This window comes from Pyrus communis, chromosome 13 (genome assembly GCF_963583255.1).
Source record: "Pyrus communis chromosome 13, drPyrComm1.1, whole genome shotgun sequence".
In the NCBI taxonomy this organism is placed as follows: Eukaryota; Viridiplantae; Streptophyta; class Magnoliopsida; order Rosales; family Rosaceae; genus Pyrus; species Pyrus communis.
The window spans coordinates 24,671,000-24,698,361 of record NC_084815.1 but is presented as its reverse complement, the minus strand read 5'-3'; the positions used below and the strand labels follow the sequence as shown (position 1 = coordinate 24,698,361).

Here is a 27,362-nt window from a genome sequence, read left to right as displayed (position 1 = left end):
AAGTTAAACATGATGAGTCTGGATCCTCTTTGTGGGGATTCTAGAGATTTGTGAATCATGTTCATTCATCGTATATCGTGTGGTCAGAAATCATTTTAAATATTTTTATTTAAAAATAAACATAAACAGTACTTGACAAAAAGTAACCACACAATATACGATGAATGAACACAATTTACTGATCTCTAAGATCTCACCAAAAGGATCCAGAGAAGATCCGGTTGGAAACATGATTGTATTATCTCCTGAAATAGGGCCCATAGGGGACACATGCCACGTGGACACCTTCCTCACTCATCCATGATAAGGTCAATTATTTGAGATTACATGCACAAGAACTCCTTCACTATAAATAGTAGCTCCTCACCCACATTATCCAAAAACCCAATTGAAGCCTTCAAGCAGCGGATTCTGCAAATCCAAAAAAAAGAAAAGAAAGACCAATGTCTGAATTCACAGAAGATTTTCAAAGCATTAAACCTTCATTTCCTTTCTTAGATATTGACCCAAACATGGAACTAGTAAACCAGTTTGCAGACCAATTCAATATTCCAAGTGTCATGGAATATCCAAGCTTGAATTTCCACACCTACATGCCCTTCTCAAACGACAGTTACTTGTTCAGCAATCAAGAACCCGAGTTCCCTGCCGGAAACATGGTCGAAAACTTTCCAAAATTAGAAGTTCATCAGATAGTTGCGGATGGAAATGAAAGCAAGAAGAGAATAGCAGTGGATGATGCATCACAGAGCAGCTCTGGAATCTCTACTCCCCCAGTTTCCGAAACCGGGATTACGCGAAAAAATGTAACTATTTAAATCTTGTTTCTCAGTTGCTTGAATTTGTTTTGCCTTGTATAGTTCTCTGTTTAATTTTGTTCGTTTATTCGCAGAGCGCAGGAAGAGGAAAGAGGGTCAAGAGCAATGAGAAGGAAGATGAGAAACCAAAGGAAGTTGTTCATGTTAGAGCCAGGAGAGGGCAAGCTACTGATAGCCACAGTCTAGCAGAAAGGGTAACTAAATTTGCATGTAATTCGTTTATTTATTTATTATTCAAGCGATATTGTAATTCAATTACCAAGATAAATTTGTTAAATACATTGTTTCTTGGTTTTAATAAATGTTTATGTGAATGTTGTCAATCAGGTTAGAAGAGGAAAAATCAATGAAAGACTGAGATGTTTGCAAAATATTGTCCCAGGGTGCTCCAACAAGGTAATTAAGATATATATTTTGTAACATAATTAATCTCAGTAAAATTTTATTAATAACTTAATAAATTTAAGAATCGTAAGTTTAATTACGAACTTGTTAATGTAAATTACAGACGATGGGAATGGCGGTAATGTTGGACGAGATAATTAACTATGTTCAGTCCTTGCAGAACCAGATTGAGGTTAGTTTGACAATGATCGAATATTTCTTGTTAATTTGTTCTCCTCTGGAAAATTAATGTTTCTTTTCGCGTCGAATATTTCAGTTCCTATCTATGAGGCTGGCTGCAGCAAGCTCTTTCTATGACTTCAACTCAAGTACTGATGTTACGGAGACAATGCAGGTACAAAACATGAAAACGCATAAAGTTTCAGTCAAAAAATTTTGCGGTGAGGGATGGAACCCTAATTTTGCGTGTTCAAAAACTAAACTAATAAGGTTTCTATTTTTATGTTGCAGATAGCAGCAGAGTTGGAGAGATTGAAGAGAGAAGCTGCAGGATATGGAGGGTTTGGTGCTAGTTTCCAATCAACATCTTCAACTTGGTCCCCCTGAGACTTGAACTCTGGATGATGTTACTGGATGCCAAACACATGAAGATGCTCTCTCTCCCATGTCCTACTCCTACAGTTCAGATGTTATGATTTTTGTCCCCACTTCATGTTATATATGTCTGGCACAAGTGGAAAATCAAAACTTGTAAAACCCTAATTTGTATGTTGGGAAATTTATTGAGATTAATACAAGGCACACGGTCAAAACTTTCTCCCTAATTGTTGTGGTTTTATTAACTATAATCAGTAATTATCATGGCTGTTCCAATATTATAATTACCTAATTTAATTTAAGAGAGATTTAAACTCGAATATAAGAGATCGGACATACTGCCTTAATCAACTGATATAATTCATATATGCAAAACCGACTTTATGTAACATAATAAAGTCATGACTCATAACCATAAGGGGTGGATAAACACTAAGCTGTCAACTAAAAGGACACTGCTAAGGCAACGGCTGGATGATTAGTAAGTACATGTTCTCTTGTCTAATGTGCGAACAACATTGAACTGCCACCAACTTGTACATTTAAGATCATGGGAAATTTGAAAAATTTGGACATATATCTTTTATGTCGACTCAGATGCAACATGGACGTATTGGCATCGCCAAGTCTTTTAAGCTTTTAGTGCGTTGTCGTTTGTTTTACTGTCCACATTACATTGCTTGATTGGTTTCCATCTTAACGTTTCAATGATAAATAAATTCTTTTCATTTTATGTCGACCGAATATTGGAACTTGGAAGTAACTAATTGGCAATAATGTATTGATTATGACCCATGAACCGAAGTGTCCCAAGCTTGAAATGACAACTGAAAGTAACCCATAGAGTTCATGAAATCTCATGGAGGTTGCCAATTCATGAGGTGAATGATTGGGGGGAGAGAGAGAGAGGGAGAGAGAGAAATGTGAAGTTTTTGTCTTCAAGTTTTGTTGTCGAAAGAGGGAAAGATAGGTGCAATGCATCCATGAAAACTTGGAGGGACAGCAAGAATGGGCCAGAACATGCCCTTAAGCGCATGAGGCAATGTGGGATCTCCAACTTCTGTAAAATGATAAGTGCTTATGAACCTCTCTCTCTCTCTCTCTCAAAAGCCACTTTCCAATTTGTTTTCTCCTCATATCCCACTCAAACTTTCTTCTTTTCTTTGACCCCTCTTTTGACCAAGTCTCTTGAAGTAATATGCAATATGCATGAACAAAGAGGAGGAAGAGGACTCAAGGGTCCCCCTCTAAAAGCAATGGAGAATGGATATGCCAAATATTCACAAATTGGATTGAGGAGATCACATATTAGGTGGAGTTGGGAAAGTACTAATAACTTAATATGGGCAAGTTCAAGGACCCTAGATTAGAAGCTTTTGAAGTGGAAGATGTTAGCTTGTCAAAAATCTCAAATCATTGCACCCACTAGATTATGGCAAAACTCAAAATAGCACAAAAAGGAAACCTAAAATGTGCATGCATCTCATTATATTAATATGCATAAACCTCAATGTAATCTGGTTCACCACGAACTATTTATGTAATTGTATGGTGTCTCGAGGTGATCTATGTCGTGGTACAAAAGTGTCAATCATACTCAAATGGTGGAGCTTGCATCAGTCTTAATTAGATTCAAGATATGCGTCCATAAGTAGCATATGAACTTGACACACATAGTTAAAATTTCATTTTAAAGTCCACAAAAGTAATTTTCATTGATGTTTTGGCCCCGAATTGTGAACATCACGCGCAACTTTTGAACGGAAACTAAACGAAACTACAATTTGCCCTAGAAAATACCTTGAGCTATATATAAGTCATGATAATTAGTTCCTCTAGTGCACACATGGGCTTTAATTAAAACAGCCCATAATCAACCAAGGTGGGCTTTTGTTGTTCAGACAAGTGTGGGACTGGTTTACTTTTTCGGAACTTCATCACCGAAACAGTCGTATGAAGTTCCAGTGCTACTGCTAATTGCAAGTTTGCAACCACTGAAATGGCCCAAAGGCTATCATGATCTTGTCCTGGAGTGTGATGGGGGTGTGGTTTTTTGTGGACAATGTTTTGCTGAGGGAATTCAGATGTTTGTTGAAATCATAGGTTGGGAATTCACATGTAAAACCTTCCTATATCTTGCTGGTAACCAGCTAACGTCAAAGTAATTCGTAATGGCCTTCAGTGTTGCTTGCCTCGCCTTGTATTTGTTCTCTAGTTCTTTTGATCACGGCTGCGCATATGAGAAATGGGAAACTACTGCACTACCGGTTTATTTGATATGCTGGTGAAAGGAGGTGTGAAGAATTACGTTTTCGATAGTTGTTTTGTTCAAGCCTCTTGTGCCGGGAATGCAGAGATTGTGTTGGTAGCTGCTAAGATTGGCTGTAAGCTTCTTGTTGAGTGGTTTGTAAAATAGGGTTGCACGAATGATGATTTCTGCCTTGCTCTGATGGCTGCAACTTCCAACAGCCATGTTGCTGTTGCAGCCTATCTACTTCCTCAACTTCCTCATGATTTCCATGCAAACAAAAGCATTGGAATTCTCAAGGTTGCTGGTAAACATGGTGGTTTTAATTCTCTTCGCGGGCTTGCATTTCTTCTCCGTTCTGATTTCTTAGGTGACCCTTCCTGCAGCTACTTATGCTGTTGCAGAATATATTGCTCGGTTGGATAAGAACAACGATGCATGTCTGAAATGAGGGCTTTTTTTCAGGAACATTGGTTAGAGAAAGCCTTCTCCGACGGAATAAGATAAGGACAAGAACACTACATGAACATTGTGAGGATTTTAAAGTGGGGTGAATCTCCTGTCTCCTTGGATCTTCTAGCCCCTGAGCTGAGGGCAGCCATTGCTTGCCACTGTACAGAGAGTGTGTCAAGGCACAGGGCAGCCGTCTGGTGTCGCTAAGGTTGCGAGGGCGGCTTGTTGAAGCTGTGAGAAGGCTTGGTGGTGGAGTCTTCGATGGGGTGAGCCAGTGCGGAGAGCTCCTAGCTGTTTTGGAGCATCGTCTTCCTTAAAGATCACAGTACAAGTAAATTAAGGTGGTCGTTGGTCATGGCAGAAATCAATCCCACAACTTCTTGCCACTACTCTCTCTCAGTCTGCATTTTGTTAAGCCCTTAATTACTGTTTTAATTAAGTTCTAAATCTGATATATCCTTGGTATTTGAGGAATTGTGTTCGGATCATATTAGCCTACTTATTTTTTTATCGGATCAATCCAAATACCAAGTGACCGTAATAATAACATCAAGAAATAAATCAAGTTTTTTTTTTTTTTTGGTCAAACTAAATTTCTTCCATTAATTACAAAAAGGCAAGTATAAGAAAAAAGCAGCCCACTACCTAAATACAAGTCCAACAATGAATAAGAAAATACAGTAGATAGGCCCAAAAGTGGCCAGCTTAACAATAACAAAAAAAACCTAAGACTGGAAAGGAAACCAACAGACACCAGATGTGCCTCCATCACAAGGCCGCCACCACCACCACCACCAAGAGAACGAACCAACGAAACAACTGGATCAACGAAAAGTGGGGGTGAATGAGCCATCTGTGTAGTGAGCACTCCCCTAATCCTACCAAATAGTGCTAAAAGCACTTTGACAGCCACCCAACACCCTAGGAGAAACACATGGGGCAAGTAGCAGAGGTTGATGGTTGAGGACGCGCGACGTAAAGTAGCATCCGAGCGGAAGAGGGCCATGAAGGTCTAGTTCTGAGACCAGCTCATGGGAATTGAGAGAAAGTTTAAAGAACAAAGCTTAAGGGAAGCCAAAACAAAGATCAAAAGAGAAAGTTTAGAAATTAAAAAACCAATTGAGTCGAAGGATGCGGGAAGGATGAAGGAAAGAAGGGGAAAAAGGGAAGATGTAGAGATTGGAAATGGACGGGAAAGAGGGAAAGAACGAAAGAAGGCTAGAAAAATGTGGGAAGGATGGGGGAAAGATGGGGAAAGAGGAAGAAGCAGAGGGTGGAGAAGGAAGAGAAAGAGGGAAAGATGGCTAGAAAGAGGTGGAAGTTAGGTTGCCGTCAGCTCCAAGCTGGAGCAAGGAGAGCCATATGAGGATTTCGTTTTTCTTGAAGGGAGAGGGAGGAAAGGTTTAAGAGAATTACTCAATTCAATCTTACGCCCCCTTTAGCTTACACTAGGATGAATGCCCGCGCTTTGCTGCCGGTTTTTAGATGATGAATAATATTCATAGAAAATTGATTGAAAATGCTTTAGTAATATAATTGCATTCATAAATGTAGCAAGTTAGAGAACGTATGTTTAACATGAGTAACGTTTACAAAACCACATATTTATACAATTATCTCCAAATGAAAGAAAAAGCAAGATATGGGTGAATTGATCTATAGAAAAAGTAATTTCATTTACATTGCTTATGTATTAAGTCAATATTGAGAGTCAGTATGCAATCAAAATTACTTGAATGAAAGTTTACGTTGACAATAGTTGCAAGGACGAAATATAGTGTCCTTGCATTAGAGACTGAAGTACCATACAGTTTACACATATTTTGTTTGTTCATACAACATGACAAAATACATGTTCTGCAGGGGTTTGTATCATTCCAACAGTTGCAAAACATAATAAACATGTTTTTATGGTATGTACATTAGTTGATTTTAGTAGTCGAATTCGCAAAAAGTATATGTCCATGTTAGTGGGATGACCAAAAAATATATATGTTTGATCCTTTGCAGTAGTCCATCACGATGTCTTCCATAGTTCATTTCTTTGGCGAATGAACATCTCCAATACTGAGCAGCAAAATAGAACAAAAAAGTAAGTAATTGTCCAAGTTGGCATAGATTATTGTAAACAATATGTCATTATACTTGTCTTTGATTTTCTTTGTCTGTGATCTACTTCTTAAAGCACTGATCGGACTTTTCTCTGCAGGTTCAACTTTTGGGACAACCAAGTTAGAGAATTCTGCTGAGATTCTGGTTGAATTAGTAGACAGTGGTTGGCTCCCCTCATCATGTTTGCTGTGAATACATGTCAAATTTAAAAAAGATGGAAATGAGCATTATAAAGTGCATACATGATGTTTTTGTTTAATGAAATACCAACATTACTTGAAAAGGAAAAATTAACATGTGAGCTTTTGAAGGTTCATTTTCAACAAATAGTGTTCTTTTTACACCCTTGTTTGTTGCAGCTGATTGGATTTGTTGAGTCTGGGATTCAAGGGTAGTAAAAGGGAGAGGGGTTGTTGCATCAATAACTTGTTTTCCAATGTTCTTAGCAGGTGTACGTGGTACAATTGAACTAAGTTTTGGTTCAACTGATGTTTGTTCCTCAATTATTCCATGAACAACAAAGTCGGTGTTGCCAAACTCATTGTTTTGATTTCCAAAACGGAGCAGGAATTTTTTTGTGCTGTGAACCAATTTTTGGAGCTGTGGTGGCAAGACAGAAGAGTCATCATAGCCTTCTTCTATGACCAAAGAGTGGCAAGAAATACCCAAAAGTTTTTCAGCAGTCCTTCCAATCACTAAAAAGTTGAGTTGATTTGTGGCATCATCCACAATAAAATTCATCTTAAACCTAAATAAGAGATGAAGATGTCATGAGATGTGTTTTGCAGTTTAAAAAATTTGCAATAAAAACAAAATTTTGATTGCAAAGAGATGTAAACAACGTAGAAAGAAGAAATTAGGAAATTACCATGGTTCAGGCATTTTTTTGAGCAGCCCATGCTCAAAGCATTGAAAGGTTCCATTTGTATTTCTCACACTTTTGTGGCAATACGAGCACGACTTGTACCACCATCCATTTGTCAGATCGTAATCGACAATTGTTGCTTGACACATGAAACTTGTATTCTGGTATGATGTAAAATTTTCAAATACAAATGACATTTTGAGAACAAAATCACAAACATGACATTTGCACCCTATAAAATGCATTTACACACAAAATATAAAGTAGAATACAGATTTTGGTCATGAAATGACATTTGGAAAATGTATATTGAATCACAAAATATAAATTGTTTAATTTTTTGTGTTGAAGCTTATAAATGAAGAAACAAACAAACAACATGACACTTTGTATACACAACATAGTATAGACTAAGAAACAATGTGATTTCCAAATTACAACAACCAATCAATTGCAAAGTAGTTGCATAATACAATTGACAAAATATGAGATAATTTAGTGATGGTGGATTGACCTTGTTTAATGTCGGATCAAGAAGAAGCAATTCTGCAATTGTCTTTTGTTCTGAATCAACGATAGTAGTACTTTTCTCATACTTTTCAGCAGAAGTTGGTAGAGTTTCAATGGGTGTTTTGAGGTATTCAAACCTGAGTTTCAAATTTTTAGGTCCAAGAATATAGACTATAAAATTAAAAACGAAAATAAATATTAAATAAGATTTGTGCACTCACTTTTGTTCATATTCTGAAAGTAGTGGGATATCAGGATTGAAAATACAAACCGTTGAGCCTGTGGTTCCCATAACAGGTTTTCCTATAAATACAAAGAAAACAATTATAAATACAAAAGAAAAGCGATAACATTTAGATTTTGTTAAGATATAACCTTTATATTTCTTCACTTTGAGTGAAGTCAAAACAATGAAGACAGGAGGTGAAAGCGATTTTAATGCATCTTCTTGAAAGTTTGTTGCAGTTTCTGCCCATAGGGTAACTGTAACTTGTTCACCTCTACAATTGCAAAACGGAGTCAAAACTATTTATGTAATTTTTATATGGGTATATATGTATAAACATGTAATTATAGTTTAAGAGAAGTATGGTTTACCTAGTATTTTGAAGTTGGAGGTCTCGCTTTTTTTCAACTCTAATATTTTGCACAGTGATGTTTTCAATTGGTTGTAAAGCCATTAGACAACCAAAAACATCTACATACGATACAGTTATAAGAACCAGCTTATTAAGTTAAAAACTAAGAACAATGATTTTAGAATAGCGACAATCGTCAAAATTAGACGATTTACCTGTGAGGTGTACATCTTTATCAACTCTTTGGTCAAGGTTATCAAATTCAATCAAATTAAACCAATGCATTGGTATCACTTGATTTGGTTTCTCAACAGGGACTATGCTAGTGTTTTTGTTTAACTCAAGCATAGCATCGTGAGGGACAATTTTGCTTGACGTTCTGTTGCGGATAACACGAAATTTATCTATTTCATACACGATCCCAACTTTTAGATGCTCCAAAAAGAATTGGATGTCCCAGGGTTTCATGGTTGCCTGAATTGCATGTCCCTTTTGGATGGGAAAAACAAAATTAGATCGATTAGTTTTTAAATGAGCAAAAAATGCATTAAATCACATATCAAATAATGTATAAAGCATGTTTTGTATGGCTATAGCATAGAGTAACATATGCATAAAAGCAAATCATACAAAGTAACAAAGTTACTATTTTATAGATTTGAAAATTTAAAGATTGACATTTATACAAAAATATGCATAAAATGATGTAGATTTTAAATATTTTCTCATATGCATTAAAGATTGAAATTGTAATACAAAACCAAATGGAATGTGAATAAATGAGAAGGAAAAATTGAATTAATACTAATTGTATGATAAATGCATTTCGACATATATAAATTTGTACCTATTTAATAATGAAAAAAAAGTGTAAAGATTTAACCTCTTTGTCAACAAAGACACAGTCCAAACTTGCAGGTTGACGATCAGCTCCAATATTTTTTGTCACCCAAATTCTGCATATCCTAACTTGTAGTTTGCTTATTGGGTTGTATGGTAACAAAAGACGAATTGGCATATGCTCCATCAATCTATACAAAGTAAATTTAAAAGCAAATAAAAACTTTAAAATCATACAACACATAGATGAAACAAAGAATACATTAGAATTCAAAAAAATAGGTAAAAAGAGAAAAAGAAAAATGAATGGATAAACACAAACCAACACACCTTCATGTAAACGATTCAAAACATCTTTATAAACAATGTTCTTTGTGTATCCGTAAGGCATATCACAATCATGAGCAATCACAATTTTAAGACCCTTTTTTGAGGTGACCCTAGATAATGCAACGTAGAGCTGTCCATGAGAAAAAACTGTTTGAGATAGAAATAGCCCAACAATCTTCAAAGATTGTCCTTGACTCTTATTAATTGTCATTGCATAGCAAATTCTGAGAGGAAATTGTCTTCTTCGCAAAGTAAACGGATATTTATTTTGTGATGACTCAGTAATGATTCTTGGAATGTAAACTCTTTCACCAATGTTGCTACCCGTTATGATCTTTACTTCCACAATTCTATCAGTTAATTGCATCACCACCAATCTTGTGCCATTACACAATCCAGAACTTTGATTTAAATTCCTAAGCAACATTACTGGCATACCGACTTTTAATGCCAGCTTGTGGTGTGGCAAACCAGGTAAGTCAAGTTGGTTCAAAAATTCTAATGGGTATAGTATATCAAGATTTTCAACATTTTCCGTTGAAGAAGACACAGAATCAAAACTAAGATATGTGCGATTTTCACCAGGCACCATAGTTAACATAAAATCATTTATTTCAGTCACTGTGCCGTTTCGCGGTGTAACAATAGCTCTTTCTTTCAAATATGACACATCATGAAAATTTCTTTGAAAATCTGTGTACACTGCTGAAACCATGTTTTCAATGGGATTGTCTTCAAAATCAATGAGAAAGTCTTTTGATATTTCAACCCAAGAATTTTCTTCATCAGTTGACAATATAGAATTAGTGACACTACCGTTTCCAATTTGTAATATCCAATTAGCAAAATCAGCCAACTCTTGTTTTTCCTTTTCATTCAAACCTGTTTTTGAAAGTCTCATGTTTTCTTTGAGAAAAAAAATGGTTAAAGAAGGCCAAAGATAAGAGCTTGTCAACGAAGCTTCAACAATGTCAGCCTTAGTTTCATTTGGGACAATAGGTAAAATTTGTCTAAAATCACCTCCAAAGAGAATTGGCTTTCCTCCAAATGGCAAATCGTCAAAACCTGGTTTTGAACCTTTGAGAACATCACGAAGAGATCTATCTAAAGTTTCAAAACATTGTTTATGATTCATTGGTGCTTCATCCCAAACAATAAGAGCTGCATCACTAATTAATTGTGCTAGATGAGTTCCTTTTTTTATTTCACAAAGTGAACAATCTGTAATGCTAATAGGGATTTTAAATCGAGAGTGTGCAGTTCTTCCTCCAGGAAGCAAAAGGGAGGCAATTCCAGATGAAGCTACTGCCAAAACAATATGGTTTTCTGATCTAATCTTAGCTATGATAGTAGTCCACAAAAAAGTTTTACCAGTCCCACCATGTCCGTGAACAAAAAACATACCAGGCTTATTATGATCAACTACCTTTATGACACTATCATAAACTATTTTTTGTTCTCTATTCAATTGTGCAACCAACTGTGAATGTTGCTCTTTCAATGATTCAGTGTCGTAGTTTAACTCCTCTCTTAAACTTCTATTCTTAAGTCTATCTATGACATCTTTGCTTGGAATTGGGAGATGATGCTTAGATAGAGAACTATTTGAAGCAACAAACAACTTTTCTAACTCATACAAAAGAGAATTTTTAAGTTCATCCTCATACTTAGACATATCTTGCAAGCCAAAAGCATTAATCATCTTTATCGAGATGTCATCACACATCATTTTCCAATGTGCCTCAAACAAAGTTGCTGGATCAGCAACATCACAAAACAAAACTAATGTAACAAACAATTGTCGCAATTGATGCAATGATGCGGTAACCATCGCTTCTAACATTGCATTGTTCCACTCCTTGTCATCTCCCAATAGGCCAAGCGAGTTGCACGCAGCCTGAAATGTGGGTTGAAGAACACCTCTAATTGTTCTTAAATCATCAAAACAAAAGCCACCTTTTTGATAATTAAGCAATAATCTCAAATAGTATAATTCACCGGCAGCAGGGTGAACATATGCAACTCTACCTAGAGATTTACCATTTTTCCTTCGAGTCCACTCTTTATTCTCACTATTCCAAACATATTTCGAAGGAAATTCAACATAAGACAACTGGCGTGCATTAGGATCTTGAGTATTCATTTCAAACCATTTTGTTAACATTATGTTTTGAAGATCAGGTTGGTTAACAACATAGTGTAAACTATCATTGTCTTTAAAGACAACATTTTGGTCAGAAGGTAGATGCACACATAATCTTTGAACAGCTGGTTCTCTAAAATGAATATGAAATTGTAACAATCTCCAAACTGCTTCATAAGGACATAAATATCTGCAATTTAGATAAGCTAGAATCTCATTAAACTCTTGATCTTAAAAAACAGCTCTAGCTCTATCAACACCCTTGGTTATATACTTGAAAAGATATTTAATAAGCATTGATTGGCAACACAATTCAATATTTATATGAGCTTGATACTTTAATAATAATTCACGATTATAAGGGACAACAAATGCATTATTAAGCTTGACTCCATTTTTAACAACAAAACAATTCTCCATTTCCCTACGTTTGTATGTGACAAAACCATCAGATTCAAAAGTAGTTTCATTTGCAAAACGTTTTGGGAATTTCTTGAAACATTTTTTTTCTTTCATGCAAGGAGATTTTTCATTTGCAAGACCGCATGGACCATGAATCATATACTGTGCAACAACATCATACCCATCTTTGTCAAATACTTCGCTAGGAGTTTCAGCCGAAATGATTGAATCCACATCAGAAGGAGAATGACATTTATACTCTTTACTGACCCAAACCAAGATGTGACAATGCGGGAGACCTCTTTTTTGGAATTCAACTGTGTAAATAACTGTTCGGAGAAAAATAAGACAAAAACATGAAAACGAAGCGCCTAAGGTTTATGCTCATAAGAGAAAACAAACAAATAATCTTGAGAATTGGGAAAAGTGAATAACTAACCAGATTCAATTTTGCCAAAAGGTTTTCCTGATTTTATATACTTAATCATATGATCAAGTTTTGCTTTGAAAATTCTGGATATGATGTCTGGTCTGTCTTCAGCCTTACAACCAAGTCTTTCACGTAGATCTTCAATAATTTCTGGCCACTTAGCATTGCATGTAAAGGTGATGAATAAGTCAGGATTTCCTAAGTGACGACATATAGTCATGGCATCTTGATAATTATTTATCATATACCTAGCACTGCCAGTAAATGAAGTTGGCAAGATAATCCTCTTACCAATGTCTGAACCACTTGCATTTCCGTTTTTTAACGCCTCATGAATTCCTTTAAGACGCTCAGTTCTCAAAGAACTTTGATTTGTCCTAATGAAATCAAGTCTATCTTCTTCAAGTGTGGCATATGCATCTACTAAATATTGTTGAAACAATCTGCCACCCTTCAACAGGGTGCTATCCTATCCTGGTCTATCTTGAATTTGGTAACCTAGAAATGCTCTCATAGACACCCCACCAGTCTTGGGTTTTTTCCCCTTAAAAGCAGGATTCCAAGGAAGACCTTTGGTGTATCCATCTTCACCATACGGGAAAAGAATAGGATATTGAAGAGCCATATATTTAGGATGCAACTTTGTTATCCTTTGTAAACCAGTGGCCTTGTGTTCAATAATAATATCTCTTTCGGTGTGAAATTGACCGATATCCCCAACAATTAACCCTCCTATGCCGTCGCATGTTGGTTGATTATATTGCGCATCATGATTGTTCACTGTGCCGTACAAACACAAGCGCAAAGAACTTGCTGACTGTTGATTAATTCTATCCCTTGCAAGTCTAAATAATTGAACCAACTCATTACACTCATCTAACATTTTAATGAGCCCACCAACAATTTGTTCGTCAAGTTTTGAAGATGCTTCAAAATGAGGAAAACAACTCATACGATTGTTCACTTCATTTTGAGTGTCATAAATGTAGAGTTGGGCAAATTTAGGGCTCTCGCCTTCAAGAGGCAACAAAGAACCCATTAAATGATGCACCTGACCATTAATCTTAAAAACATAAGGACCTTGACCCTTGTTTATTGATGCATCAACTTTAGCCCCCATTGAAGTGAATGCCATCATTGAATTATACAATCTAACATTTTTTTTGAAATGTGAACTTTCTTGAGATTTTGTTGGATTTAGTAGATGGTCCAAACAAGCAGGGACAGGCTTAACAGGTGGGAATTTTACTTTTTGACTCATACAGCATGCAGTGAATTGTGGCCTTCTAGTAGAAGAAGCGTTTGTTTTTAATCGCTCTGTAGACCAAAATAAAGCGCCACAATATTGACATTGAAAATTTCTAGGGCCAAAATCAATATAATCTGGAACACCACCTATGAAAAGAAAGAGCGACAAAATCATCGCCAAAGCAGCGAGCAAAAGTTAAGTTTTTAAATAAGCCAAAAAAAATGCAAAGATAAATATATTGTAAGAGCACATACGTTTTCTTTTTTTTTTGATAAGCGGCTTGACCAATCACATGTGAGCTTCTAACAGAATGACCAGCTTCAGTATCAGTGACCAATATACCACGCAAAGTGGCATCATTCGCAAGAAAAATAGGGACGGTGATTTCATGTGAAGTGCTAGCAACAGACGAAGATGAGTTGAATTCATCGCTAATAGATGCATTTTGTTTCAAAACAGATGTATATGGTTGAACAGGATTGGTTGTATTGTCATGTGATAGTAAAGAGTTTGAAACATTGTTATATTCTTGATCGTAAGAAGTTGGGACATCTTGCAAAACCACATCATCTGGATAAACATCACCATTAAAGATGCGCAAATTGGCATGCTGAATTTCAGCAACCTTCCCAGGTATTCTGAGTTTCCTAGGCATAACACTACCCAAATACAAAAAAAAAAAACATACGAATGACTACACCTTACTCACTAATTAAATCGCCACACGTAAAAAAGGGTGCATTAAAAACACAAATGCACCCAAAATATAATCGCATAAGTAAAAGCCTACTTAAATTTGACTAACACCAGATATAAAGAGCACTTAATTTTAGTAATCTTGTCAAAGATTGTAAAGGTTTTAGGCACAAAATAGCAAAATTGAAGAAACCACATATAAATTATGTTAAGACCCTAAACATTTCTCCACATCTACCAAAATTAACAATTTTTTAATTCTCTAAAACGAAAACAAAGAAAGTGAATAAGATCAAAGTTTAATTTGAAAACCAATTTATATGTAAAAAGCGAGAAAGCTAACCAGTTTGTAGTTGCAAAAGGAATCACTGGCAAGTGTGAGGAATTAATTGCAAAAACCTGGATAATAGAAAGATAAACAACCAAACAAAACTATAAATGTAAGGACATACACGACACAATGAAATAAACAAAAAGAAAAACAACTCTAGGTAAACAATAGATCAACCAGCGAATAAACATAAACAATATAAAAATAAAGGTAAATTAAAGTTGAAGCAAAACATGAATTATTTCTGAATATTGTGATTATCTTTGTTATATAGTAAATGGAATATGAACATCAATTATATGAAGTCGCAAAATTAGGGAAAAATTGCATTAAGGTAGAAATGATTTATTTTTATTTTTTTTGGTTAAAGGCAGCAATGAAATAATGAGAACTAAAAAAGTGTGTAAATGAGTAGTAATAGCACTTAATTATTAAACTGATGAGGGAGTTCATTGTTTACATCATTACACTAATACGTCAACCATCCTTACATATACACAATTCAAAAAACCATTTCATTGTTTACATCGTTATACTTATCAGACAACAAAAAAGGTTCACACAACCTTTTTCAAAATTGAAAATCTAGCTGATCCTTACATATTTTTTAAAATCCAGAAAACCACTACAATGGAGATGAACCAAACAAGGAGCATCCCAATCTTCTTCGGACGTTTAAACTTGCAAATCCAATTGTACAACCCAAAACAGTTTTTTTGAACATTTTCTTTTGGTGGATTACTACGATTTGTAGGTGAATACATAGTGTGGACGACCAACTTGTTTCGATTGACACCTTTTCCATAAACACGTAAACCCATTCTTGTTTTTTCTATTTTTTGTGCTCTTGATGTGCTGGGTCCTGGAGCAGTCTCTGAATAAAACAATTTTGTCCCTCGAAGCTGTTCTTCTTTTCGAGCTTTTACCAATCTTCTTAAATCTTTTACCAAAACCCCTCCTAGAATTTGTTGTTCTTTTTGATCGATCTCTTTCACCATTTTTTTTTTCTCTGAATCAAAAATTAAATATAATGTCAATAAATGTTTTTAAAAAGATAAAATTTTGTAGACTTGAGCAACATTGTTTAAATTCTAAAAAATCTGAAACAACAAAGAAAATACATTAATTATTTTTTTATAAGTAAAGAATACATGAATAGAAATATTTATAAATTTGTTTGAATAACCAATTTGTGTTTGTTATAAGATTATTTATACTCATTTTATTAAGTATGTAAATTACGAAAAAATTTTTTTCTGAATAATTTGTAGTTCGTTGAGAGAGACCAGTTATCAATAGCAATTATTGAAGCACTTAAAGAAGGATGAGTCCCTTTCGTTCTCTCATTCATCCCTCCGGTTGTCATGTATGTCAAATTAGGCATCAGGAATAAGGCCAGTTTTTTTAGGTTTTACGATGGTCAAAGCCAAAGTTGAAGAAAAGCAACGTATGCAAAGGCAAAAATATTTATGCAATGACATTTGTTTTTATTACCATGCATGTGAGCTATTATGCACATGAGAAAAAATTCGATTAATAATAGAGTCCACATATAGCATAATTAGAAAAAGAGTTTATGGATTATTGTCCTCCGCCTAGAAGAATTGAGAAATAAAGATTATCCATGGGCTTGGTTTTTGTTCTTTGATTTTTGTTCGTATGTTTATAAAACATTGGAAAAATTAGAAAAGGCATCAAAATACACAACAAACATCATAAAAAATTTGAGGATATAGCAAAATTTGAGGATATTGTTCCAGGGAGAATTCACATCAAGTTTAACTACATTATTTAATTCAAATGTAATCTAAAAGCAACATAAATATGAAGAGTAAAAAACTAATAGGAAAAGTCACATTTCAGCAGCAATTAATAGCAGAAATCAGGGCTTTGTAGGAGGGACCAAAACAATTTCAGGAAAAATATACCAGAAACTATAATGACCAACATATTTACATACATGTGAAAATTTATTTATAATTACATTTACAATGATTAACATATTTACAATAAATTACATACACGTAGGTATCCAAGTGTCCATATCATGGTCACTGGATTTTGGTGCGAAGTTCAGAGATCTCTATGGGTTTGAGTTAAAGAGTTCAATGCACACACTTTAAACTCTGATAAATTTGAGGGCTGTTATCTATCGGCGACTCATTATCAAGGTCGGCACGCACAAATTCTTCACATCCACAAAAGCACAAAATCTTGTACTTCCATAAACATTCGCAACCCAATATAAAACAATTGAAAAACTTTAATAAAAAATGAACCATAAACAAAAAAAAAATTGGGTGACCAAAAACCTCTCAAAAACCGAGTTTGGAAGCATAAACAGAAAAAGCAACTAAATTGAATCGCTTTATAACAACTTCCAAAGAACAAAATCATCACCAAGATTAAGTTTAATTAGTTTTCTCACCATATCCTTATATATGCAGTTTATATAATGAGACAATCATCTTCCAAAACCATTTTACAACCAATATAACTTTAGTGCTAAAAAAAAATTCTTGTATTTCCAAAAACATCCACAAGTCCACCAATGTGTTATTTAGTTCCTCCCCTAGAACTAAAGAGGTGTTTTGTAGAGACCTAAAATACATGGAATCTCCACCCAGTAATAAAAATAGAGAACATGACATACGCAACAGAAGCCGAACACAAATCCCACATTTCACAACCAAATTATCATATTAGTTCGAAACATTAAATTCTAAGAACTAAAAATAATAATAACAGTACCTTAAACTGAATCTTCAAGTGAGAACTTCCTGCTTTGCAACCTGCAACAAACGATAGAAATTAAAACCCTCGAATCCACAAAGGCATTTTGTTTTAAAACCGGTGCAGAGGTTTGGACATGATTGCTCGCCTCTTTATCTAATGCTAAAGAGGCTGAAACACTGTTAAACTCATCATCATAAGAGGTTGGTACATCTTGCAAAACAAAATCATCCTGACTAACACCATCAATAAATATTGGTAAATTGCCCTGCTCAGTGTTAGTAACCCTCTTAGATATCGTCACTTTTCTAGGCATGACACCACATGAAAGAACAAACTGAAAGCCAATAACAACGCTTTACTTACTAATATAGCCAACTTTCTATGCAATAAACAACATAGATGAACAAACAATACGTTAATCACAATGATTTTGCTAATTAATCAAACCAATACACAAATCAACTAAACCATTTCAAAAATATATGCATGACTCGAGAAACAAAACTTAAAGCAAAACTTCATTAAAGACGCAAATGAGTATTTAGAAGATGAGAAATCCTACCGGGTAAATTTGAGAAAGCAATCACCTACAAAAGCAAGGAACAATGATTAAGCGCGGGAATACCACAAAGAGAACCTACACATAGATGGAAAAAATTGTAAGTACATATGCAAATGTTAAAGACATAAGAAAAAGATGTCAAAACACAAAACACGTCTAAATTGCCCTGCTCAGTTTTAGTAACCCTCCTAGGTATCGTCACTTTTCTAGCTATGATACCACATGAAGGAACAAACCGGACGCCAATCACTATGGTTTACTTACTGACATAGCCAACTTTCTATGCAAGAAACAACATAGACGAACAAACAACACGGCCATTACAACGATTTGCTAATTAATCAAAGCAACACAAACCAACTAAACCCTTCCAGAAATATATATATCATTTGAGAAACAAAACTTAAAGCAAAACGTCATCAAAGACACAAATGAATATTTAGAAGATGAGAAATCTAACCAGGGTAAATTTGAGTAAGTAATCACCACAAAAGTAAGGAACAAACGATTAACTGCTAGAAAACCACAAAGAGAACCTACACATAGGAGGAAAAGACTGTAAGTACATATGCAAACGTTGCATAAAAGACATAAGAAAAATATATGACAATGCAAAACACGTTTTGTAAGTATATTCATTACACACTGAAGGGAAAATAGATAAAGAGAGGCTCAAGTGCGGTCCGGTTCAGTTCAAATTTTCTTTTGGTTTTTTGGTTTGGTTTGATTTCAAAGGGAGTGCAGATGCATACATATGGATTCTGTGCATTGTTGATACTTCAAAGGGAGGCGAGATGCATACATATTCCTATCACCCAAAATGATAAAACAATTTAATAAAAAAACGACACTAATAATCGTATAAGCCATGCTTACATGGACAACCAAATAAATTAACCGGGGCAAACGCCTTGCTCAAATGTAAGGCACTGACGTCTCAAGTTTGGTATGGAAACAATTTTTGACATCTAAACTGCCTAATAACATATGTCACCTCTTTTTTTTAATTGTCAAACCAAAGTGGAAGATGCAAAACATACACTGCAACATAATACCCTTCTCAAAACAGTCACACATATACATATCTAAAACCAATCGGTAAAAGATAGACAGACAGGGGAAATGAAACACAGATTAATCTACAAAGACTCGTAATTAATCACTTTGTTGTCCAAAAACAAAGACGGAATGAAAAACATTTTGTAGAACAATACAAAAATATTCAATACAACAACACAACAAATGAACGTACAAACAGTAATTGTTTCACAACATTAAAAAGTTAGGGTTAGCAAATGAAACCTGAAATCCCAAGTCAGCAGGACGTTTCCTGCAATCCATAAAAATAAGAGAATAATGAGTTTTCTCGTCTTGAAACAATTGAAATAAAAAAAATTGCATTAAAATTAGGCAGCAGAGAAGTCGATGCACAACCTCATATGCACACACAGAGACACAAATGCATACAATTTAAGAGCATTGGAATTGAAATGGTAGGCCAGACAGAATAATAGACAAAATTTAAACTACAAAACGGAAAAAAATGGACCTTTGAACAGTTAACAGAAAAACACAGGAACCTGAGAAACAAAACTGAGAGCAAATGAATAAATAGAGGGGCAGAAAATCCCCAAATCGATTAAAAAAAAGACAAAAGCATGCTACCTAACCAACCAAACAGTGCAGAAAGATTTGTAAACTAATTCTAGCCTCTCAATCACAACATGCAAGCAGATATAAATGCAAGTAATAATAAAATATAAATATTTGAGTACGAAATCAAAATGACAAACCGAACCTGCAAGCAGATATATATGCAAGAAATAATAAAATATTAAGATTTGAGCACAAATTCAAAAGGACAAAGTGACTATGCAAGCAGATATAAATGCAAGAAATAATAAAATATTAAGATTTGAGTACAAAATCAAAAGGGCAAGGTGACTCATCTGATCATGCAAGCAGATATAAATGCAAGAAATAATAAAATATTATTTGAGTCCAAAATCAAAAGCAAGAAGTGACTCATCTGAAGGTACAACAGAGCATAGACGATTGTGAGTGATTTCTGGATTGGTATACCAAGATTGGTATACAAAAGAGCATTAGATCTATAACCTGGAAAACAAAAAGAAAAAAAAAAAAAGGCATACAAAAAACTCCAAAAAAAAAAAAAAAATTAATCGATCTTAAGACAGAGAACAAACAGGCAGACAGAGAGATCAATGTGCAAAATGAGAGAAAAGAAAACTAATAAGGGAAATAAATATCTCTCATGATTCCCCCAAAATCTGACCTAACACACTAAAAAATTCGAAAAGAATCCACAACAAACAGGCAGATCTAAGCTGATAGAAAAAAAAAAAATAAATTTAAAAGCACTTATCTTTCGAAATCCAGGCATGCAGCGGTAGATCCGGATAATCCGTATCCCCACTTCTGAAATCGACGACTCACACCTTTCCCCTTCGCTCTCTTTCCATCGTCATCTCTCTCTCTCTCTCTCTTTCGCTTTCTGTCACAGTCTCCATCCCCCCGAAACCCTCATCGAAGGACAGCACACAACAACCCTCGAATTCAGTCAAAACCGAGAAGATATTACCCAGTTTCCCACTTCTGAAATCCATCAGCCATACCTCCCCCCATGCGCTGTCTTCCCCTCAAAATCTCTCTCTCTCTCTGTCTCTCTCTCTCTCTTTCTCTCTCTGTCTGTCTGTCTGTCTCTCCGTTTCTTCCGCTCTCTGTGAGAGCTTCATTTCCCCGAAACCATAAATGAAAGACAGCAAGTGGAACCCTTACACGGCAACCCCTTAATTCACTCAAAACCGAGAGGACAAAATTGCCCTTCCAACCTAGTCCACAAATAATGGGTTTCTTGCAAATAAGGTGAAATGAAGGGGTAATTCGTCCTAAACCCAGCCCAATTCTCATGGTTTTTTTGTAAATAGCGTGAAATCGAGGGGCAAAAATTTGACTGTAGCCCAATGAACAGTCAATTGCTCCCTAGTTTTAGAATAGATAATTCCTATTGCCCTACTTCATAAACACTTAAAAACTTGAACGGTCCGAATATTTTATTTTTCTTGAATAGTATAGATCTCTCGGTCTGTAGTCTTCAGATATTCGGAATATATCTCATTGCGAAAATAAGACCCGATGATGATGTAAATGGTTAAACTATATGGGAAAGGATCCAGGGTCCTCTCTGGATCGCTTCCACCAAATTCACTAAGACACATAATTCGAGTCTTAGAAATTTGATCCAACAACTTTAAATAGGGCACATTTTAAAAGTTATAATAACTTTAGTAATTCACACTGACAGCTTTTTACCACCCACTGCTCCTTAGCCCAGCGAATCAAACCTGCTTGTACCGCTTTCTCAACGAACAAAAGGTCCGGAGGAGTAATTAAGACGACGATACCTCTCTTGTCACAGTTGCCGGGAATTCTGTACTTAACTAACAATCTCAGTTTCCCTTCGAATATAATACAATAAACCCCCAAACCACGACACATTTGATCCTCCACACCTTCATACGTAGCTCGGACCGATTCTTCGTTTGCTCAATTAACTTCGCAAATTGGTGAACTGGGTTCGTAGGTTTTGGTTCGGAGCGTGTAATCTGGGGTGGGTTTTGCGAAATGTTGCAGAAATCTGGAGAATTTCGTTCGCAAAAGCTGAGATTGCTGAGAAAGCGGCGGTCTTCTTGAATGTGCATTTTGTGGTAAGTTGTGCTGTTTTTGGTTGGTAATAGTTGCTGGGTTTAGTTTGTTAGTGGAATTTGAGAATTGGGTTTGATTAATTTTTGTATTTTGTGAGTAATCTGGAATTGGTTCGTGGAAAGTTAAAGAAATTTGTGATGTTGTTGGTGGAATTTGGTTTGTTGGATTTTCGGATTGCAAGTGATTTTTTGATCTGTTGGTTTTTGTGAACTTGCTGGTTTGGTGATTGTTTAAGTTTCTGAATTTTGGTATGAACTTATGAAAGATGAAATCTTAATACATTGAAAGAGTGAACTTTATTGACTCATGTTTTGCTGAAATTTGCTTGTTGGGATTTCGAATAGCGTGTGATTATGGTGTTGTGGTGGTTTATGTGAACCTGCTGGTGCGGTAATTATTGTAGTTTCTGAATTTCGTTGTGAACCTATGATAAGTGAAATCATAATATACTGAAAGAGTAAACTTTACTATTATAAAATGTCAATTTGATTGAATGTACGAGTAATGCTATTCATACCATGTTTTTGTAGCACATTTTCATACCACCTTAGGTGGCATTTGATGTGGACAGCCACATCATTTGAATTAATCAGATTTTTAAATTTAGTTCATTATTTAACAAACTAATAATTAAGAAAAACTAGTTAATTAAATGATGATTGTAGATTGTAGTATACGAGGAATCTTTCTCCTTCCTTTTCTTGGGTTTTGCAAATTTTTCAAATGATGCGGCTGTCCACATCATATGCCACCTAAGGTGGTATAGAAATGTGGTATAAAAAACATGGTGTGAATAGCATTACGCAATATAAAGTGATGGGGTATTGAGTTTTTGATGAACATAAATTCCAGTGAGCAGCCTATACAGTGTGCCCTTGATCGATTTATGCTCTTTTAGGTTGAGAAGTGCAATATTGTGAAATCGGGGTCCTCAGTTAAATTTAAGAACTGTGACATATACGGTAATTTGCTTCTTTACAGTTAAGATACACAGTGAGGGCAAAAACTTGGTATGGCCGTGGCAAGCAAAACCAGAAATATGCTCGAAAATTTTGTAAGAGAAGGATCCTTCAAATGGTTGCTTGGAAATCGAAGCCCTTATGATGAAGAATTGGAGGAGTTGGAAAGATCTCCTTCGGCCCGGACAAATTGGGTACCAGAGCTATCTCCAATTGCAAACATAGTAGTCCGAAGATGTTCAAAGTAAGTTTTCAGCTATCCACCTAATACTCTGTCAACTGTTACATTATCACAGTAAAACTGGATGAAACATGTGCAACTTATGTTTTTGGCTTCATTGGAAATTATTCCTTGTTGTTGGGAACTTCATATGAATCACATACAAGTTTCGGGAAATGATTTTCTAATGATTAGAAACAAATGATGCAGAATCCTTGGTGTTCCTACAACTGAGCTTCGTGAAGGCTTCAATTCTGAGGCTTCTGAATCTATAAAGCATCCGTCGTGTTATGCAAGGAACTTTTTGGAATACTGCTGTTTTCGAGCACTTGCTCTGTCCACTCAAGTAACAGGTCATCTGGCTGATAAAAAGTTTCGACGCCTGACATATGACATGATGATAGCTTGGGAGGCTCCAGCTGCTGCTAGCCAACCCTTACTAAATGTAAGTTTCTTTTTTCCTTGGAAGGTTATTTCTTATATTGTTGATATTCTTAGATACTCCTATCAGTACTGCATATGCGCTATACAATCTCTTACATTCTTTTTTAACAGACACATTTTGACTATGTGTAAATAATAGTTTAGGGTTCAAGTGATTCTTAGCACTGTAGTGCTTTTTTAAATGTCAACATGTCAATAAGGGTCCTCGTCTTTTGTGCAGTTAGATGAGGATTTATCCGTTGGGGTAGAGGCTTTCTCTAGAATAGCTCCAGCAGTTCCTATTATTGCAAATGTGATTACCAGTGAAAATATTTTTAAGGTGCTTGCATCATCAAGCGATGGGAGACTTCAGTTCTTCACATACGACAAGTACCTAAGTGGACTAGAAAGGTACGCTTTCTCCCATAGGTTCGCAGTTTCTTCCTTCTCTCCCCTTCAAACTTGCATTTTCTTAAATTTCACTTCATGGATTTTCTGGAAGCGTATTTCTTGTACCCGGTATCAGACACTCATTCTGGTCCTAGGAATTTGAAATTTTTCTCATACAGAGCAATAAGAAAAATGAGGAGCCAATCAGAGTCGTCACTTCTTTCTGCCATGCGATCATCAAAAAGAGAGAAGATTCTGGAAGTGGATGGAACAGTCACTACCCAGCCAGTTCTTGAGCATGTAGGAATTTCTACATGGCCTGGTATGTTGATGGATAATGTATATTGTTAAACAATTCAAATATCTTTGTTGGCTAATATCACATCTTTGTCGGATCTTATTATGGATTTACCACATGTGAAGATAATCAATGCCAAATTAACTGTGTTATAAGCAGGAAGGTTAATTCTGACAGACCATGCACTTTACTTTGAGGCCCTGCGTGTTGTATCTTATGACAAGGCGAAACAATATGATCTATCAGATGACTTAAAACAGGTTGTGAAACCCGAGTTGACTGGCCCCTGGGGTACTAGACTGTTTGACAAGGCAGTCTTTTATAAATCAGTTTCGTTGTAAGTTAAGCATTACCTTATTGTTGGTGCTCTTTTTCTTACTTATTAGTGTTTTAGTCTTTTTACTTGTTCAGCCATGTAGCTACCATGTAGCTATTAAAGATTGTCTTCTTCTTAGAACTTGATTATAAACTTTCAGTAGTGTTGTTTCTGTAGATCAGAACCAGCTATAATAGAGTTCCCAGAGCTGAAGGGGCATACACGTCGCGATTATTGGCTAGCAATCATACGGGAGATTTTATATGTTCATCGATTTATAAATAAATACCAGATCAAGGGGATTAAAAAGGATGAAGCACTTTCAAAGGCGGTGCTTGGAATTCTGCGACTACAAGCAATTAAAGAAATTAGCTCTCAAACTGATTTACGCTACGAGGGTCTTTTAATGTTCAATCTTTGTGATCAATTACCAGGTGGAGACTTGATACTTGAAACCATGGCAGATATGTCAACTTTTAAGGAATTCGATAGGTCTAGCAAATCTAAGCCCGGAGGTGGAATGTATTCGATCTCAGCCTTGGACATGATTTCTAACCTGGGATTTTCATTTGGAACAAGTTCTAGTAGTCCTGTTGAGGCTGGGCTTGCCGTGGGTGAGATAACTGTGGGAGAAGTTACTTTGCTTGAAAAAGCAGTTAAGGAATCTAAAAACAACTATGAAAAAGTGGCGCTAGCGCAAGCAACAGTAGATGGAGTCAAAGTGGAAGGAATCGATACAAATTTTGCGGTAATGAAGGTATTTGGTGATATTGTTTAAGTTTTAATTTGGCCTATATTCTCTAACCTAGCATATGAGTCACTCGATTTTCAAGAAAAATCGTCTAAATTTGTTGAGCACTTTCAGGAGTTACTCTTTCCAATGATGGAACTATGGACGTGCCTTCTTTCTTTGGCTTTGTGGGAGGATCCGTTGAAGTCTTTGCTTTTCTGTTGTGTTTTCACTTACATCATTTGCAGGTAAACTGCCAGTTGAAATTTCATTTCTTTCTTTACTCAGTAATCTTTAATTTGGATTTACGCATGAGGGGGAGTGTGGGAAAAAGGGATGAATAATTAAGAAGTATGATTATGATTTATCCCACATGAAAACATAGTCAAACTTTGATGTTCACTTAATGTAACATGGTTTTTGGTGACAGTAACAATCCCTTGAAATGAAAATGCGTAGGTTTTAAATTTCTTGAAAACTCTTTGAATGAGAAAGTGGGTGTAGCTACAGAAGAAATCGAGTTCAATGGGAATTATTATGGTCTTGGATCTTGATACTCTAGAGTTTCTTTCCACACCACACCAGTAGTATTTTTGTCTAGACTCACACAGGCAGCACTTTTCAGGGGATGGCTGAGCTATGCCTTTGCACTGACGCTCATCTTTATTGCGGTCTTCATGGTCCTCACTCGATATTTTAGCCAAGGAAAGTCCACTCACGAGGTTAAGGTGTTAGCCCCTCCAGCGATGAATACGATGGAGCAGCTTTTGGCTGTTCAGAACGCAATATCTCAAGCTGAAGGGATCATCCAGGATGGGAACGTTGTTCTTCTCAAGCTACGTGCCTTGTTGCTGTCCCTTTTTCCTCAGGTTCCGCTCTCTTATTCCTTGCTTGTTCCTCCACCTTTCGTCTTCAGTTAATTTATATACTTTAAGCACATTGACCATGGATAACGATTCTGTGTAATGATGATCAGGCGAGTGAAAGATTTGCGATAGCTCTTGTAGTTATGGCTTTGGCTCTGGCATTTCTGCCCGTTAAATATATTGTTCTATATATCTTTTTGGAGACGTTTACATGTTATTCGCCGGTGAGGAGATCTAGCACAGAGAGATGGACGAGAAGATTGCGAGAGTGGTGGTTCAGCATACCCGCAGCGCCGGTTATTCTTGAAAGAGAAAAAGAAGAGAAGAAGAAGAAATGATGTTGTAACTATTTGTGAAATGTGTTAGTTTGTTCAGGTAAAGTTAGTGTGTGTGTGTAAATCTTAACAAGGAAGTCGAATGAACTCCTAAATCAGTATGAAATTTAAGAAAAAAAAGGAAGAATATAAATACAAAGGTTTGTTTGTCCAATTTATTCCTAATTTTATGATCTGCTGCTTCTCCGCCGCAGTCCGCCGGGATGAATCATAGGGCTGCTTATGCAATCTGCAACTGTTCAAATGATCTAACAGAGACGGCCTGCGTCCTGCTGCCATTTTTGAATTTATCACAGTACATCAGTTTTCTTTTTTTTCCGAAAGAGGGTGCATAAAGGGAAGCGCATCGTTAACCTAATCTAAATTCGTTAACCTAATCTAAATTACAAGGAACAAAATTTAAATTAACATTCATAAAGTAGCACATCTGTTGTAGTCAATGTGCGGTGTTTGGGTTTGTAGTATCCTTTTTTTCTCTTTCATCCGTCCATTTCGATTGAGTAAATTGTAGCAATGGTCCTTTAATTTTAACTTAATTGGAGCAATGGTCTCTTAACTAAAAATCTATTACCATTGGTTCATCAACTCATCAAAATGTGCAGCTAAGCTATGACCCCTCAACTAAAAATTCATTATCATTGGTCCCTTAACTTTAATCCGATTGGACAAATGGTCCCTTAACTTTAACCTAATTGTAGTAATGGTCCCTCAACTTTAACCCAATTATAGCAATGGTTCTTCCAACATAACTCATTTTGACAAAATTCTCACGAAGCTGACGAAAATGACTATAGCAACATGTTTTGATGAGTTGAGGGATTCCAATTGTAGCAATGGTCATTCCAACATAATTT

At 35.7% G+C, this 27,362-nt stretch overlaps 4 protein-coding genes and 1 pseudogene across 5 annotated transcripts; 3 read left to right on the top strand and 2 right to left on the bottom strand.

The window, feature by feature from the left end:
• Window positions 1-397: 397 nt before the first annotated feature.
• Window positions 398-2,062, top strand: LOC137713985 (transcription factor BEE 3-like). The gene is made up of 6 exons (XM_068453346.1): window positions 398-806; window positions 893-1,012; window positions 1,146-1,214; window positions 1,327-1,395; window positions 1,480-1,557; window positions 1,674-2,062. The coding sequence occupies exons 1-6, from the start codon at window positions 444-446 to the stop codon at window positions 1,767-1,769; spliced, it is 795 nt and encodes a 264-aa protein (XP_068309447.1). The 5' UTR covers window positions 398-443; the 3' UTR covers window positions 1,770-2,062.
• A 1,782-nt stretch (window positions 2,063-3,844) lies between these two features.
• On the top strand, window positions 3,845-4,778 carry LOC137712416 (ankyrin repeat protein SKIP35-like; annotated as a pseudogene).
• Window positions 4,779-8,088: 3,310 nt separating this feature from the next.
• On the bottom strand, window positions 8,089-15,017 carry LOC137711966 (replication protein A 70 kDa DNA-binding subunit B). Its single transcript, XM_068451117.1, has 6 exons — window positions 14,960-15,017; window positions 9,410-9,557; window positions 8,742-9,015; window positions 8,546-8,645; window positions 8,324-8,448; window positions 8,089-8,251 (listed from the first exon to the last, which is right to left on the bottom strand). Exons 2-6 carry the CDS (start codon window positions 9,551-9,553, stop codon window positions 8,166-8,168), a joined length of 729 nt encoding a protein of 242 aa, XP_068307218.1. The 5' UTR covers window positions 9,554-9,557; window positions 14,960-15,017; the 3' UTR covers window positions 8,089-8,165.
• On the bottom strand, window positions 9,553-11,839 carry LOC137712415 (uncharacterized). Its single transcript, XM_068451495.1, has 2 exons — window positions 9,697-11,839; window positions 9,553-9,557 (listed from the first exon to the last, which is right to left on the bottom strand). The coding sequence occupies exons 1-2, from the start codon at window positions 11,837-11,839 to the stop codon at window positions 9,553-9,555; spliced, it is 2,148 nt and encodes a 715-aa protein (XP_068307596.1).
• Window positions 15,018-21,587: 6,570 nt separating the features above from the next.
• Window positions 21,588-26,662, top strand: LOC137713148 (uncharacterized). 2 transcript variants are annotated; one of them, XM_068452412.1, is made up of 10 exons: window positions 21,588-21,973; window positions 22,953-23,174; window positions 23,361-23,595; window positions 23,815-23,984; window positions 24,143-24,285; window positions 24,421-24,598; window positions 24,755-25,325; window positions 25,443-25,555; window positions 25,933-26,176; window positions 26,284-26,662. In XM_068452412.1, the coding sequence occupies exons 2-10, from the start codon at window positions 22,984-22,986 to the stop codon at window positions 26,509-26,511; spliced, it is 2,073 nt and encodes a 690-aa protein (XP_068308513.1). In that variant the 5' UTR covers window positions 21,588-21,973; window positions 22,953-22,983; the 3' UTR covers window positions 26,512-26,662. The 2 variants fall into 2 exon arrangements, with proteins under 2 accessions (XP_068308513.1, XP_068308511.1); XM_068452410.1 differs by having other exon boundaries at window positions 21,589-21,973; window positions 24,755-25,334.
• The last annotated feature ends 700 nt before the right edge of the window (window positions 26,663-27,362 follow it).

Excerpts from the sequence above, each read along its gene's own strand:
- LOC137713985 (XM_068453346.1), top strand. The coding sequence starts at position 444 with ATGTCTGAATTCACAGAAGATTTTCAAAGCATTAAACCTTCATTTCCT. Across the intron at positions 807-892 it reads CCGGGATTACGCGAAAAAAT|AGCGCAGGAAGAGGAAAGAG; the intron begins GTAACTATTTAA and ends GTTTATTCGCAG. Across the intron at positions 1,013-1,145 it reads GCCACAGTCTAGCAGAAAGG|GTTAGAAGAGGAAAAATCAA; the intron begins GTAACTAAATTT and ends GTTGTCAATCAG.
- LOC137711966 (XM_068451117.1), bottom strand. The coding sequence starts at position 9,553 with ATGGAGCATATGCCAATTCGTCTTTTGTTACCATACAACCCAATAAGC. Across the intron at positions 9,016-9,409 it reads GTGTCTTTGTTGACAAAGAG|GGACATGCAATTCAGGCAAC; the intron begins GTTAAATCTTTA and ends CCCATCCAAAAG. Across the intron at positions 8,449-8,545 it reads CTCCAACTTCAAAATACTAG|AGGTGAACAAGTTACAGTTA; the intron begins GTAAACCATACT and ends TTGCAATTGTAG.
- LOC137712415 (XM_068451495.1), bottom strand. The coding sequence starts at position 11,839 with ATGAATACTCAAGATCCTAATGCACGCCAGTTGTCTTATGTTGAATTT.
- LOC137713148 (XM_068452410.1), top strand. The coding sequence starts at position 22,984 with ATGGCCGTGGCAAGCAAAACCAGAAATATGCTCGAAAATTTTGTAAGA. Across the intron at positions 24,286-24,420 it reads AGGAATTTCTACATGGCCTG|GAAGGTTAATTCTGACAGAC; the intron begins GTATGTTGATGG and ends TGTTATAAGCAG. Across the intron at positions 25,556-25,932 it reads TTCACTTACATCATTTGCAG|GGGATGGCTGAGCTATGCCT; the intron begins GTAAACTGCCAG and ends AGCACTTTTCAG.